At 41.3% G+C, this 14,815-nt stretch overlaps 2 protein-coding genes across 11 annotated transcripts in view; both read left to right on the forward strand.

The window, feature by feature from the left end:
* The window catches only part of GANC (glucosidase alpha, neutral C), a 31,793-nt gene extending 25,160 nt beyond the window's left edge, over positions 1-6,633 (forward strand). For 3 of the 8 annotated variants that reach the window (XM_026061637.1, XM_026061640.1, XM_026061641.1), the window contains 2 exons: positions 1,260-1,363; positions 2,292-4,827. In XM_026061637.1, the coding sequence (XP_025917422.1) occupies positions 1,260-1,363; positions 2,292-2,401 (214 nt within the window). In that variant the 3' untranslated portion in view covers positions 2,402-4,827. Of the gene's footprint in view, positions 1-170; positions 283-1,245; positions 1,364-2,291; positions 4,828-6,560 lie in introns of those variants that run through there. The other 5 variants (XR_003252816.1, XR_003252817.1, XM_026061636.1 and 2 more) reach the window with 5 other exon arrangements.
* A 111-nt stretch (positions 6,634-6,744) lies between these two features.
* The window catches only part of CAPN3 (calpain 3), a 33,300-nt gene continuing 25,229 nt past the window's right edge, over positions 6,745-14,815 (forward strand). For all 3 annotated transcript variants that reach the window (XM_026061643.1, XM_026061642.1, XM_026061645.1), the window contains exons 1-2: positions 6,745-7,049; positions 14,714-14,783. In XM_026061643.1, the coding sequence (XP_025917428.1) occupies positions 6,756-7,049; positions 14,714-14,783 (364 nt within the window). In that variant the 5' untranslated portion in view covers positions 6,745-6,755. The remainder of the gene's footprint in view (positions 7,050-14,713; positions 14,784-14,815) is intronic.

Consider the following 14,815-nt stretch of genomic DNA (forward strand, 5'->3'; position numbering starts at 1 on the left):
TAGACCTCCTTACAAATGTAGGAGTGTTAGTCTCATCCATTGCTAGTGAAGACCCAGAGCAGGCAGAATCCTTCATAAGACTGCATAGTGATGCTCTGCATAAGTCTAGATACAGCAACACTTGTAATGCGGAGTTGTCTAATATTGTTTCGATTTACTCAAATTTACAGATTTACTCAAGTAAATACAAAGAAAGTCATCAGCAAGAATAAAATATATTGGAGAAACAAAGGATGATAAAGTGGGAGGTTCGCAAATAGGCAACACCTTGTATCTTCTAAGGTATGGGAACCATAAACAGACACCATTACCTATAGTCTGAAAATCGTCAGCAAATGCACCATATATCTTATCATGTTAAAATATATGAGAGGAAGCACAAGGAGACACCCTGCAAAGGTAGAGCAAAACAACTGAAAGCCAAAAATATCCATGTCTGCTACTTGTAAGGAAAGAGATTTCAAATATATCACCACTACAGTTTTACTAGTGAGGTCTGTTGCCTGTGGGCTGTTCAGTTCATAAATAATGAATTTACAAGTATTTCATTATTCTTTCACGCTTCAAAAATACACAGTAATTGGTTCTCAAACTACAAAGTTTAGCACAGAGCAAAACTGTAGATTAGTTTGGATAGTGTAACTAAAAGTATGCTTCACATCCCTTTATCTAACAAGATTATAAAATATGAAAAACTTAAAAATTCAGGAGAGAGGCAAAAGATATTTCTAAATCACTAGCAAATCTGGAATTTATCTTTTTTAGTCAAATATAACATTCTGTTTTCTCCCAAGTGAACATTTTTATTTTGCATCTAAGCTTTTTTTTTAAGAGCTTTTTAATTAAAAATGAATACTTGAAATTAAATTAGTTTCAAAATGAATGATAATTATGATACAAACTGAAATGCCTTGCTTGAAAAATGTTAAAATTAGACAGCTTTACATTTGTGTTCAGAAAGGGATTTTCACACTACTATTTGGCAAAACCCCAGAACCTTTCTGGTTGTTAAAGCTACATTTTTTATCACAAGATGCCTTGGAAAACTTTTCTTCTCCCCTCTAATTGTGTAAAGTCTGCTATACAAAAAAAATCAGCTGATAATGGGAGAAAATTTTATTTGCTTCAGGAGAAAGGTAAATAGAGAAAAACAGTACTGGGAACCTTCAGGGAGACTGAAGTAGTGGTTTTTCTGTATGATGCTGAACTTCTGCTGATGGACAGGAACTACTGTATATGAAATAGTTTTCTTTTTTCAGTTGCACAGATGAAAAAGGACAATACCTCACTACATGYATAGTTGAACGGGTGATAATTCTGGGACTTGGACAGCAACCCATGTCTGTGGCAACATGTTTAAAGGGTAATGAACTAAATTCCATTTCACTGCAATTATTTGAAATACTCTTGTACTGGTGGCATTCATTAGGGGCTGCAAACTGGCAGCTCTATAACGGAACTATTACAGCATAGGGAGCATCTTTGTTCAGTCATCTTTGCTACTTTTTGAATATCAAAGGCAGAATTTAGTGAAAGAAGTCAGCAGTTACTCACTACTAGTATTACATGCAGAACTGAAGAACATTTGTTTTATAAAGTAGTAGATACATCAATAATGGTGCTTCAGAATTAAGAGGTTCAGTTAAGTTCATCCTGCAAAGCATATGACCAGAGATAGCATTTAAAATGAAGGACCATTTGGTCCTTCTGTAGTTCAGGTCAGATCTGTAAATCTGCCTAGTCCAAAATAGGAAATCTGCAGACAAAAACAAAATTGCTCTTCTGTTCTCTTGCTCACTCAACAAAGCTTAGAGATCCTGACTGTATGGGGATCTCTAGAAGTTGCAAGGGATCCCATGGGGTAAGCAGTGGCATCTGCAGAGAGGGCTTGTCACCTCTCACTGCTTTTCAAGCACATCCCTTCACCTTGGGAATCATGTGGACATGGACTTTTTGTGTACACCTGTCAATGCTCAGGACTTTTATGGTGCTTGGAGAATAAGTTATACTGAAACGAGGGTTAACTTCTACAGAAAAATCCTTGAATAGTTTTGTGATGGAAGCTCATGTACCCCCAAGGTAGTTTGAAAGGCCAGAAGACAAGAAATAGTGTCTCCAATTCTGCTGCATTCTTAGGTGTACACTGGGCAGTTTTGACTACTATTTTGTTTCTACTCAATCTTTCCTGCTAGTACCATGGACGGTCTGAATTAACAAGAGGGAGTTGTGCATAACTGTGTTTCTGAAAGGTGGTTCTTAAAGCATACGGTAAACTTTCTTGTCCTGTTCAGATGGGAAAGAAAAAGAAGTGGTTTTCACATACGATACGAAGACCTTCGTGTTGACGCTGGAAAAATTAGCCCTGAATGTTGGTGCTGACTGGGAGATTCATATCAAGTGAAAGGAGAAACAGCTTCTTCGGAGAATTCACTGAGAGGTTGAAAGGAAATGGATTTGGAGGAGTTAAAATGCTTGTTTGAATCTGGTTAGATCGAAGAACATGTTTCCCTCCCTGCAAACTAACATTTCCTATAGGCTTTCTTTTAAAACAGTAAGTTAGACTTGAGTAGCTCTTCTCAAATCAGCAGTTGGCAAAAGTAACAGCAGTGGGATTGTAATCACCATCTGGTCCAGGCTAGTTTCAGTAAGACATTAAGGCGAAGTTCTGCCTTCACTTGCACCAGAAAATCCTGACTTGATGAGTGGGTGAGGTTGTGGCTGGTTGGCATGGGGTTTACTCTAAGTATCTGGAAATCCAACCACTCACAGCCTAGAGCACTTGGGAAGAGCAGCTCTGTGCCAGTTTAACAAACAGCATTTATTGCTATGGCAGATGTGGAGGTTATGGCCAGAGCTCTGCTTGCAAGCTGCTTTGTGAAAACAAACCCAGAAGGAGCCACCCAGCGTGATTACAGGCACTTCCCCTTTCCAATCCTTACGACAGTGCAAAATCAGGCAGTTTGTACAGGAAAGTAAACAACAGGCTAGCTTAACAGTTCAGGCTGAACTGAAGCTAAGGTTTGAATAGGCAGTGCCAGTCAGTTGCATGATAGAAAAAGCATATAATGTGGAAATGGAGAAGTCTGTTCGACAACTGGATTTGAAACTGTGGTATCTGGATTTTCAAGAAGGCACAAGTCTACAGAAGTGCAGTACTGGCTTGGGTAGCAGCAGGACTGCTATGGAAATACTTTGCACATTATTGCTCCCCTCTCTGCCAGTGCAACTTAAAAAAAAGTCTTTTGTTAGGAAGGAATTGTCCGTGTGTTTGGATGCGTGAATGTCGTTGGTTACAGCCAACCTGGTAGAGCAACTCTGCTTATGGACAGCTCTGCTCTTCCATATCTTTCAATTCCTACTAACATGCAGCTTTCTTTAAATATATTTTAGCAATTTCTTGGTCAATTTTAGTATCTAGCTGAGCTTTGAGTTTGGTAGGTGGCAAAGAAAAAGTTTTTTCGGGCAAAGGAAACTTGAAATGCTTGAGATTTTCTTTATAACAGAAAATATTCTTAAATTTAATGGGATTAATTCTGCATTTAACCATCCTATTTCATGCGTATTCCCCGATTCTCTTACAGCTCACCCTAATGCTCTCTTGCCTCACAATCCCACCTTCTCTGCAAACAGAACTGGGGTGCTCCGCTGCTTCCTTCCCTTTTCAGAGCCAGGAGACACATCCTGAGAGTCCTACGTCCCCTACATCCTGCCTATTCCCATTACCCTTTCCATGTGATGCATCTCTCCTCACCGGCTGCTGTTACTCCACAATTTAAGTTGATTGGCCTTTCCATTTGCTACAGTTGTCAAATATATTATTTTAAAATCAATTCTGCTTTAAGTCAAGCCCGAACATACCATCAGTTGGGTTTTATGGATATAAAAGAGCAGAATTTATTCTATTTTTTTTCAGCAAGGTAGGGAACTATTTTCTAAAAAGATCAGTAAATTGACTCTTGGGGAGCAGAGAAGCATGGTTAACGTTTTTGCTGACTAAAGGGAACATAACTGTCCATTTGTACAATGTGCCCTGCTCTTCTTACTAAGCCCTCCCTGAGCTCAGTCAGTCAGTCATTGCCACCTGCTGCTGTTTGTCCTCCACAGGGCAGATTTCTGCAAATATCAAGTGTAAGAGCAAACTGTGATTACTCTGCTCTTGACTACTGAGTGCAACTTGTTCCCCCCCAGACCCCTAGGTTCATTCTTCTTTAGTCTGCAGAGCTCTTTTTCAACCCTTCTGGCAGGCACTGTGAGCCTCTGCTGTAGGAATTGGGGACTGGCAGCCTAAACAGTGCTGTGCTTAATGCAGGTGAGTGGAACAGCAGCAAACAGGTCTTTTACATCTGTGAGAAGAGAGTCAGGCCCTATTCTTCTATTGGCTCCTAGGCTGTAATTGATGATTGGTTCCTATATTTAAGCATAATGGTGGTTCTGACAGTGTGTAATTATTGTCTGGAGCATTTTAATGAAACATTTTAACTGGTATTTCTGAAGTGTGAAAAGTAAGTGGAATAAAGTAACAGTGAAGTGAGTTACATGCCTTATTCCTTCCAACCTTACTTCTACTATGGAGAATTTCTAAGTAGTATTCTTTAAAATGTATCTGCTTAAAGAGCATGACTGCTTTTTATGCTGTGGCCCTCAGGATGATAGACCTGAGGAATTAAATGGCATTTGTAGCAACTCTCATACTTTTCCATATATTTATGGCACAAATCAAGAAATACATTTATACTTTGTGGCTTACAACGTGAGTGTAATTGAATTCAGTTAGTAAAAACAACCAGAGATCAAACTTCATAAAAATTAAATACAAACATTATCATCCATGAAGTCCACTTCTGCTTTGTCTGAACAAGGTCAAGTGTTGGGTACTTTTACTTGCAAGAAATTCCATCACAAAAGGTATCTCGATTCCAAGTGGACAAAGGGCTTTTTGGTGTAGTAGACAGCCCATCCATTCATCTCTGTAGTAAATTGCATTTCTTCAAGACACCATTTGTCTTTTACTAGCAACTCTCCTGCTTCTCACAAAAAGCCCTACAAGGGCAAAACCACCTGTCTAGTAAAAATAGGAAAAGGAGAAGTTGCTTTTGAACAGGTATAACCAGAAAATACTCTCACACATCCGTAAAGAGCAATGTTAGGTTAAATGTGAGAAGCGTGTTGCTCTTGAAATATCCTGGAAAGAGTGACGTGTGTGTGCCAAGCTGTGCTGCAAAGTCATGTCAGATATGACACCTGCAATCCTCATATCTAAACGTAATGATGAAGTCATCAATTCCACAGCTGGACAACCTATTCTGAAGCAATTGCTTTCCTATTTCCAAGAACAGATGAATCAGCCCTTTCTCATTGGTTGGTGCAAGAAGCCTGCATTCATAATAAAAAAGAAAAGGATTTAGGCCACTGTTAGAAACACGAGGATTAATATTCTCAGAGTTTAGCTGAACTTGCTAACTGTATTAGCTTCTTCAAAGGTTGCCCTAATGGAGTTTGAGGGGTCTAATAAGCTATAGATATTGTCCATTGTACCGTTGATTTGAAATGAGTAAACAAGTATCTGAGGAACAAATAGCAACCAAAAAATCATTGCTTTGGCAAACGCTCTAGTACTAGGGCAGAAGGTCAGTGTGCATGGCATGAGCCAGAGTCCAGCTACTAGTGTCATTAGGCAAAAATAACACTGATGCTGTCATGTGATTTAAGACTTTCCAATCAAAGAAAATCAGAGTGTTAGAGGGCTTTTCTTGCTACATATACGATGATGTCACCCTTTAAAGAACTGGGTAACAGAGAAGAGCAACATGTGTTTTAAGAGCAGTTTGATTTTTCTTTCACAGGTGACTGAATTTTGCCCTTAACCCACTGTGAGAAAATAAATGTGCAAAGAGTCATGTATTTCCTCTTAGATTAGTACATCCTAACCCACAGAATGGCACAGTTTCCACACTGGACCCCTGTATATAAAGGTGCCTTTTATGTGGGAAGTAGCTATCACCAGGTGAATCTTAATCCTGGCAAGCTGCTGTCTTGCTGTAACTTGGAGGAGCTAAACCCCAACTGGCATGTATTGAACTGACCTTAGTAGCATCAAATAAAATTATCTGTGCTTTTTACCATTAGGACTGTATAAAAAGATAGCTTTACAGTAACAAAGGGAAAAAAGCAAACAATTCAACAGTTCCTTAAGAAGTGTCAGGACTAGTTTATTGCCTAGCAGTACTATATAATTACATTCCCACACCAACGGGAGTTTAGCTCCCAATTTCCACTGCTCTCTCTGCTTGCAGCAGGAGTCAGCCTGCGCCCACAAAGCCCAGGAACATGCCTGGCCTTGGCACAAGCTGTGCAGCAGACTCGCGCCATCTTACTAACCACTCCCTCTCCCATTAGTTCTCTCTCTCTGCCTGTGGTTATTTTTAGGCTTCCCGGGTTAAAACTTGTCTCTTCTGGGTGCTTACACACACACACACACAGGGCAGGCATACGCATATGCATATGCTGTAGAACAACGGCTCGGGCACAGGAATTAACCAACAGGTTATCTTGTTCCACAGCAAGGAATAAAATCAATTACTTACGACAAAATACTGCCCTTCGAGAGGATGCACAAACTGCTCAACGACATGGAACTTTATTGTTTGTAAATTTGATTAGGAGACTTTCAACACAGCAACTTCCTCTTTTTTCAAATTTCCTTCCAGTTTTCAAGATCTTGCTTTTTTTTAACATTTGCTTTAAATTTGATTCCCATGCCAACCACCATAAATGCGGCAGTGGCTCAGCAGACAGCTGCTGGGTCAGTTCCCAGTTCTACTATTAGCACTACAGCTGAAGGTACAGGTGGGGGCACAGGGGGGATTTATTCTGCCATAATCAGTCGCAACCAGCCCATTATCAGAGTAAAGGAAAAGACCTATGAAGAGCTTCACAAGAAGTGCCTGGAGAAAAACATCCTCTATGAAGATCCTGATTTCCCACCTAATGAGACCTCCCTCTTCTACAGTCAGAAAATCCCCATCAAGTTTGAGTGGAAAAGACCACGTGTAAGTAACATGTTTGCTGAGTGCCTTTTACTTTCTGTAAATCAAAGTATTCACCCTGAGCATGCTTGTTTTGCAGGAGGGGGGAAGAAACTAAGCTGTAAGTGTATTTTCTTAAAGAACTATCCTGGAAGATAACTAGCTAGATTAAGAATGGTCAGAGGGAATATATAATGACTAAAATGCAATAAAAAGAGATGGAATGAAGCATGTAGAAAAAAAATGAAATTTAATTGGCTTCTTGTTCGGAATTTGTTCATCTGAAGCTGCCAAAGAAAACAAGTTCTTGTGCTGCAACATATTATTGGGCACTACTTTTATTCACTTATGTCTTCAGTATTCTGCTGCTTTCCTAGCGTGTGAAAATAAGAGAACAGATTACGCTCCGAAACATGCTTTTATACAGTCATTGTTCATTCCCAACATTGCTCAGCTGACTTTCAAAGGTTGGTTATCTTATTACCCGTTCACCAAAAACATGGGGGTTATAATCACTATGAGGATAGATGCCTGTATATTAGTCCCCTTCCCTTTTTCCTATCTTGTGGGCATTTCCCCAGCCAGCCTTCCTGTTCTTCACCACCTTCAGCCTCTCACACGCAGAGGACTCATTCTTCAATTCCCTATTGATTCTCAGTCCTACCACAAGATGAGTTCTTCTCTTTCGCTGTCATTCCTGCCAGGCGGCTGCTCCCCTCCAGTGCAGCAGCCCCCAGGACGCTGCCTTGGTCCCCAACATTCCTGGTCCAGCAGCAAGGACATGGTTTTGAGGAGCTTCCTCTCTCTGACATTGCTGGCTGCCTTTTCTAGATTTGCTGTACTTCTCTTACAGTGAAATCTGTGCTTCAGTGGCACAGTTAGTGAGGCTAGATAAAGCTAACCACAATAACATAAGTAAATAGCAAAAGACCAGTAGCTTTTGTGGGTAGCTGTTACAGAACCAGAAGATGGCCATATGCTGCTTTCGCAATAGCAACATGTGCAATGTGTAGCTCTTAACAGAGCAAAGAGACAAAAGAGTAGGAAAATGTGTTGTCCCAGTTTGTGATGTCTGATGCAGAGGTCTAATCTAAACACTGTGAGATAAGGGAGGCACTGATGTTTATCTTCCTACAGCTAGTAGTTCTCACTAAGGTAGTGGAGTTTGTATTTCTATGTTAGAGGGTATAATGAAAGAACTAGTCTTTGAAAGAACTAGAATTGCATCAAATGTAGAGGGAGAATTGGTTTTGCAGTGGCTTTAAAGAAGTGTTTCCACTTTGATTTGGTACATCTGTTGCCACAGGTCTCTAAAAACACCTGTAGGCTGTCTCCCCCCTCAGGGGTGCCTGTGTGTATGTGCTCTGTCACGTGGCCAAGTGCAGCCCCACTGCTTCAGCACCATCACGGCTGCATCAGCTCCTGGAAATGAGTTAAATAGAGTAGCAATTCAATCATCTGTAAAAGGAGGGGATTTCCCATATTTCTACAGGGAGGAAAGTGATATAGCAGTATAGTGGATGAATGCCAGCACACTGGGGCAAGCAGACTGTCAGCATGCATACAAGAAAGCATTGGAATGGCAAAAAGGCACAATGTAACTTCACCTTTGTCTGATATAAGTGGGCATACATGGATCAAGCCATTTTTTTGGGGAAGGCTTAGCCATCTGGGTCTCTATCTCAAAGATACCTCTTTAATCCACTCGTTAAGTCAAATCAGAATTGAGCCAACTTGAGAATGTATTGTAAAAGAAAACAAAATACCAGATAGTTCAGAAGTCCTGAGAAAATACCTAATACTGACTTCTCGCTAGATTCTTTCCCTGATTTCTGGTGTATCATGTATATCACATAGCCCTGGAAACAGCAAATAAACAAATGCAGAATGTGATGTAAAATCTCTTGGTTAAAACAGAGCTAGGAAATATGCAGTCTATTYCTGACTGCCTCTGGCTTGCTGAGTCACCTGGGTCATGTCACTTTACCAATTTGTGTCCCAGCTTTTCCCCCCTCGCTACATCAGATTGGTGCATGAGAATATAAAATATATGAAAGATTATTGCTAGCCTTAAATGGTCATTATTTGTTACAACAAGAATCCACATGAGACTGCTGAATGAAAGTTTTTCCAGAAGTTCCAGGTATTATCAGAGGAATCACACAGCTAGTCTGACAGCAGCATGTGGTTGCCCTTTGCAAACACTATAACCAAGCACTGATAACTGTGATGTTCTGAATAGTGCTGAATAGTGCTTCTTAGCTGTAGATCTCAGCATCCTGTACTAACATATCGAAATGCTGTTAGTCTGCATTTGCATGGAGGATTTACCCAGGCCCCAGAGCAGATGAGCTGCCAAGATTGAAATCGCCCTGCTCTGAGCCACCCAGCTGGGTCGGGGGGCAGCTGTCCCTCTGGCGCAGAGGCTGCAGAGGAGCCTGGGCACTCCCCACACACACGGGCAATGACTCAGCTGTGGCTCAGGCTTTTTCTCAGCACTCTTGTAGCACTGGTCTCACTGATCTCACTGTGAACTACGTTACTGAGATGAGGACAGGTGTCCAGTGTCGCAGCCCCAAAATTACTCCTTGCCCTCATGCGTCTGGCCCTGCAGGCTCTTAACTCTGGAATCACTGCTACCCCGAGGTCAGATCCTCCGCCGCTGCCTCCCGAAATGATTGGTCTGTGCCGAGGGTACAAGGACTGGTCTTGTGCATTACCGTCAGGACAGCCTGCCATGCGGGGCAGCTGTAAACCTTGTCACAGGGGTGGTAAAGGGGACTGTAATTCTACCCAGCTGACTGCCATGCCATGCCACGAATGCACAGAGTAGGGCTTGTAATATTCAATTCAGGCAAAAGCCAAGTGACATCTGTGAAAGTTTTCCTGAGTAAAGATTGCAGGATCAATCCAGTGTTTCTGTTCAAAGTAGCAGGGAAATTAAATCCCTCTCAGTTACTGCATAATATTAAATCATCCACCAAAACATGGAAGACGAGAAGCTCAGAGGGCCTGTTCTCTCCCAAACCAGGCTACATCCTGCTCAGCAACAGACTGCGCTGAGCTTTCTAACAGATTCAGCCTCCCACACCTATGCTTCCTGTGAGAGCAGAGTTCGACTCCATCTCCCAGCCCAGCCCACCACACCATGTGGAGCCAGGAGCACAAGAACAGCGCTGGCTCCAGGGACTAGATAGCTACTGACAGTTCTCACCTACCAGGGAATTCCCAACAGCCTGCTGCAGCCAGGTAAAATTCCTTCTGCATGTCCAAGTGACACCCAAAGAAAACAGAAATGTCCCAGGTGCATGGAAACAGCTTCAGAAAAGAGAAAGGAAAGTCCAATATGTGTGAATAACTGCACAGTCTGAACTTAGCACATAGTTACCTCGTTCATTAAAACAGACGCCCATTTACCATACAGTTCAGTTTTCATAGAGCTCTTTTTGAACACAGCTAGTTAATCTTTACAAGACTCTGGAGTATTTGCATGCCTCATATGCAAGAAGCACAATACACATATATATAGGTGACTAAGATTTCGCAGCAAACTAGTTACAGAGCAAAAACTCAGAGCTTACAAACTCCTGATCTCCTGCCCTCACTTCAGTCCATTAGACCACATCTGCTTGCCTCAGTAAGCAGGGATAGAGAAGAAATATTCAGCATCTTTATTAAAATTTCTAGTGTTTGCCACAGTGGTCACAGAACATGCCAGTGGTCACATAACATGCCAGGTGGTCACAGACACATTTAGATCTTACAGTTTCCAAAACACTTCCTTTGTTTGTTAGAGATTTCTAGAGCGCACAGTGAGGTTGGGATCCCTGGTGCCCAACAACTGAGCATACAGAGCGTCATGGGGCAAGACAATATACTGTATGGTATGCCATATGTCAGCATGCATTAGGAAGGCACTAAGGGAACAATATAAATGATGGTGCATGATCAGCACCAAAGAGCTTGTACTGCCGCCAGCCAGGCCATGGGTGCACAGGGGGACCCGCCCTCCAGCTCAGCATAAATGGAAGGTGCTAAGGGAATGGTATTGTAACACCTCACACGACAAGGTTGCCAAGTTTTACATTATGGTTTATCACCTGGTGGTGATGACAAGGGGATTTGAAACGGTCTTTTTATGGTACATTGAATTTGGCCACAGGGAGGCAATTTTCCTATTGAAAAATGAGATTACTAACAGCTCCTATTTAAACTATGGAACATTGCTTCCCATTAACTTTCAGATATGAGAAAAGGACTTTAGTATAACACAGTGCAGAGTAATAAGAGGTCCTGCTGCAGTCCTGTTTTGAGGTAATGACACTAAGAGATTAAATGGGAAGGCTCTGCTGTGACACTGTCCTTTTAAATGATCCATTGTCATTCTCCTTGCTCACAGTCAGGAGGTCACAGCATTACCCATCAGATTTAATGACTTCCCTATGGTGATCTTCTCCACAACCAAGAAAATTAGCAGGAGGAAATTTCTTTTCATAGTGAATGTAAATAGAATCAAGTTAGCAGACTGGTGAATTTTGCTTAGAATGAAAATGAAGCACTCAGATCATCTGCTGCACAGACAGAAGATGCGAAACAGTTTGAATTTAGTTATCACAAAGGACACACCTCTTCAGGCAGTATCATAAAACAAAGATAACGTTTAGTGCCATGAAAGGAGAATTTCAGATGAGAGGAATCCAACTCTGGAACTTCAAAATGAGCTTGGTATCTGGCAACAATGAGCTCTGCCTTCAAGGTCCACAGTGCTTATCAGAGCCATTTAATAGCAAACAAGATACAGAACAGTGAGAGGCCAGGGGAGAAGGCCTATAGATTTTCTTAGGCAGGCCAAGAAAGATGCTTCCTCTACTTGATAGGATCAGTTTAGAGAATTTACTTAGAATGTCAGATCTTTAACAGCAGTTTTTAAATGAATGAATGCCTTTTGCTGCAACAGAATGAGCTTACTGCAGGGGTGGGGGTCTGACAAAAAAAAGTAATAAAAATATAAAAAAAGTAAAATGCCATTTTTAATTGCATGCTGCCTTTGCATTTTCCACAGCTCTCTTCCAAATGACACATAAGTACCCCCTGTCTAGAAAGCAACATGCACTACTAATGAGTTTTTCCTAGGATTCTGTATCTCTGTGGCTATAACATTCACTCTGTTTGTAATGACTTTCTAATCTAAACTCTGTACCAGGGCAGTCTAAGGCACTTAGCTCAGAGGACACACTTTCTAGATGAATCATTGCAACATAGTGCAAACTATTGGGATGCTCAGTGATAACTTGATCTAAGAGACAGAGAACAATCTCTCGCTCAACCTAGAAGATCTGAAGGTTAGAACTGCCATTTCCATCTTAAAGACCGGGTTGTCTTGTTCTGCCGACTGAGTACTTCTGATTAGCTTTACAAGACCTTGAAACCTTTGGCTATAACCTGGGCTGTACTGAGGTTCTCAACAGAACTAGCACAGCTGGAGATGACAAGATTAATGCAATATTAAAAGCATATCTACCATGTACTATCTGCACCTAGCCACCCTAAAGAAATGCAAGGAAAGCATTTCTGTCATGCCCAGATCAGTTTGTATGACAATTGTACAATTCCTCCTTTGTGTTCCTTTACAGACCATTCTCCAAAGCAAATGGGTGGATGATGCATGAAATTGCACTGAGGAACAATCATCAACACACATTTAGTGTTTGGAAGCACTTAGACATCTAACTACCTTCATCTAAAATACAGCATGCTGGATTCAAAAGCTTTTTATTTCAACAGGAGCAGGATCAAGCTAAAACATATTGTTAGAAGTTGACACATATTGATCAAACTAAAATATATAGTTAGAGGTGAAAACACAATCCAAAAACATGTTATCTCACAGACAGTTTTCAAAAGGGCACCACAGGAATGTCAGGAAGAGTATTTTCAACAAAGCAAGTGGGTGGAGAAAAGCACGAAGGCATCTCACACAGCTGCCCTGACAGAACTGAACCCCATGACAGCTAAGGCCTGAAATAACAGGACAGTCCCGCCAGAATATGATACTGCTGCAGGGAGCCGGAAGTGGGTCTCACTCTGGCTGTATGACTAATAGTTACATCAAAGTAAAGGTTCTGTTGATCACTGTGAAGGAGCAAAAAGCAGGCTCAAGCCAAATGAAACAATTAGACCTGAAACACGAGTCCGGGAAAATCCAAGACTACACTGATGACATGGGAAAAAAGCTTTAAACTGCATTGGCAGTGTCAGCTGCTCGTACTGCCAATTATTCAGCTCTCTCAAGTAATCATCTGTTGTTCTTTCTCCTTCCCACTCCAGAAAATTGGGTTCTTGGGCTATAATTTGTCTTCTTCCCCACATTTGCAGCTGCTCAAAAAACCGGTCCTCAAGTTGCAATATCTTTCTTTTCTTACCCTCACAATAGATGGGTCCAAAAGTTAGGTGCCTTCCCTTTTTTTTTCCCCATACCAAGTATTTGAGCATTTGGCCCTTTTCCATGAGGAAGGGCTTTTTTTCCTCTGCCAGGCTTGGATGGGTGTTGCCAGTAAAGGTGGTTGTTTCTCCTTCTCCTCACCCAATACGTTAAGGGAACTCAATGCTGAGGTGTAGGAGAGGCTTCACCTACTTCTTCCTATGACTTTCATATACCCTGTAGTTTTTTGTCCCATTTGGCAGACAAATGGTTATAATTAATTTGGAAGAGGTTCTGCATAAACCCTGCCACAGTCCCACCTCCATTTGCTGATAGTTCATGCATAGTCCTTCCTTCCCTATGGCAATTCCTTGAAGCACTGTCATATGTGGACAGAAGCTGTTTTTCAAACAATAGAGCAAGAGCAGCTGATTTAACCTCCCTTTCACTCCCAGATTATTGAGAAAGAGGTAAGACAACCTGAGCGTAGTCAGGGCATCATTCCACAACCCACCTCCTTCCTTTACAGCTTGGCTGGATCTGACCCTACAGAATCACAGAAATCATTTAATTATTTATGCCTGTGCAGCCTCTTGTGCCCATTCTGCACAAGCATAAATACTAACAAACCTAATATACTGTCCTAACTGCAGAGCAGAATGACTTCCTGTCCTCAGAGACAGATGAGAGCTGTATTATGTTTCTGAATGTAGCACTGGCAATTAAATGCTGTAAAAAGAGGAAAAGAATAGAATCTCTTAACCAACATTTGATTATTCCCAAGAATCAAACATCTGATCCTGGACAGATTTCAAGAAAGATTATTACTGGGGTAATGAAATACACTCTTCAGCCTTATTAACACCTTTGCATATCAGCGGTTCAAAGTTGGACCTGCAGTCCATTTTCAAAGAACTAAATATGGTCCCCTACTCTCCTCTCTCCTTCAATGTTTACTTTTCCTCATATGGAGAACATCTTTTCCCCCTTCTCTTCATTTTGATCTATTTGCACCATATACTTGTAGCTGACACAGAAGGAGCCCCTGGGCTAGCTGTTAGACCTTCTAGAGATGTGGAGAATGTTCTCCCTGATGTCTAGAACACCCAGGTTTCAAAACATTTCTTTATTGAAATTCTGCAGCTGAAAACGCTGCAAGAGATTTTGTTATCCACAAATTATGCTACAGGAAAACATTGTCCTAAAACAGCTTTTATTTCTGTGGCAAAATGCATGTTTTTCCTGCTCATCTGTTTATGTCTTGCAGGAAATCTGTGAGAATCCACGATTTATTATTGGTGGAGCCAACAGAACAGACATCTGCCAAGGAGAATTAGGTATGAAATTCTCACTTCTACCTACACTTTTT

Source organism: Apteryx rowi, unplaced genomic scaffold (assembly GCF_003343035.1).
Source record: "Apteryx rowi isolate R43461 unplaced genomic scaffold, aptRow1 scaffold_183, whole genome shotgun sequence".
In the NCBI taxonomy this organism is placed as follows: domain Eukaryota; kingdom Metazoa; phylum Chordata; class Aves; order Apterygiformes; family Apterygidae; genus Apteryx; species Apteryx rowi.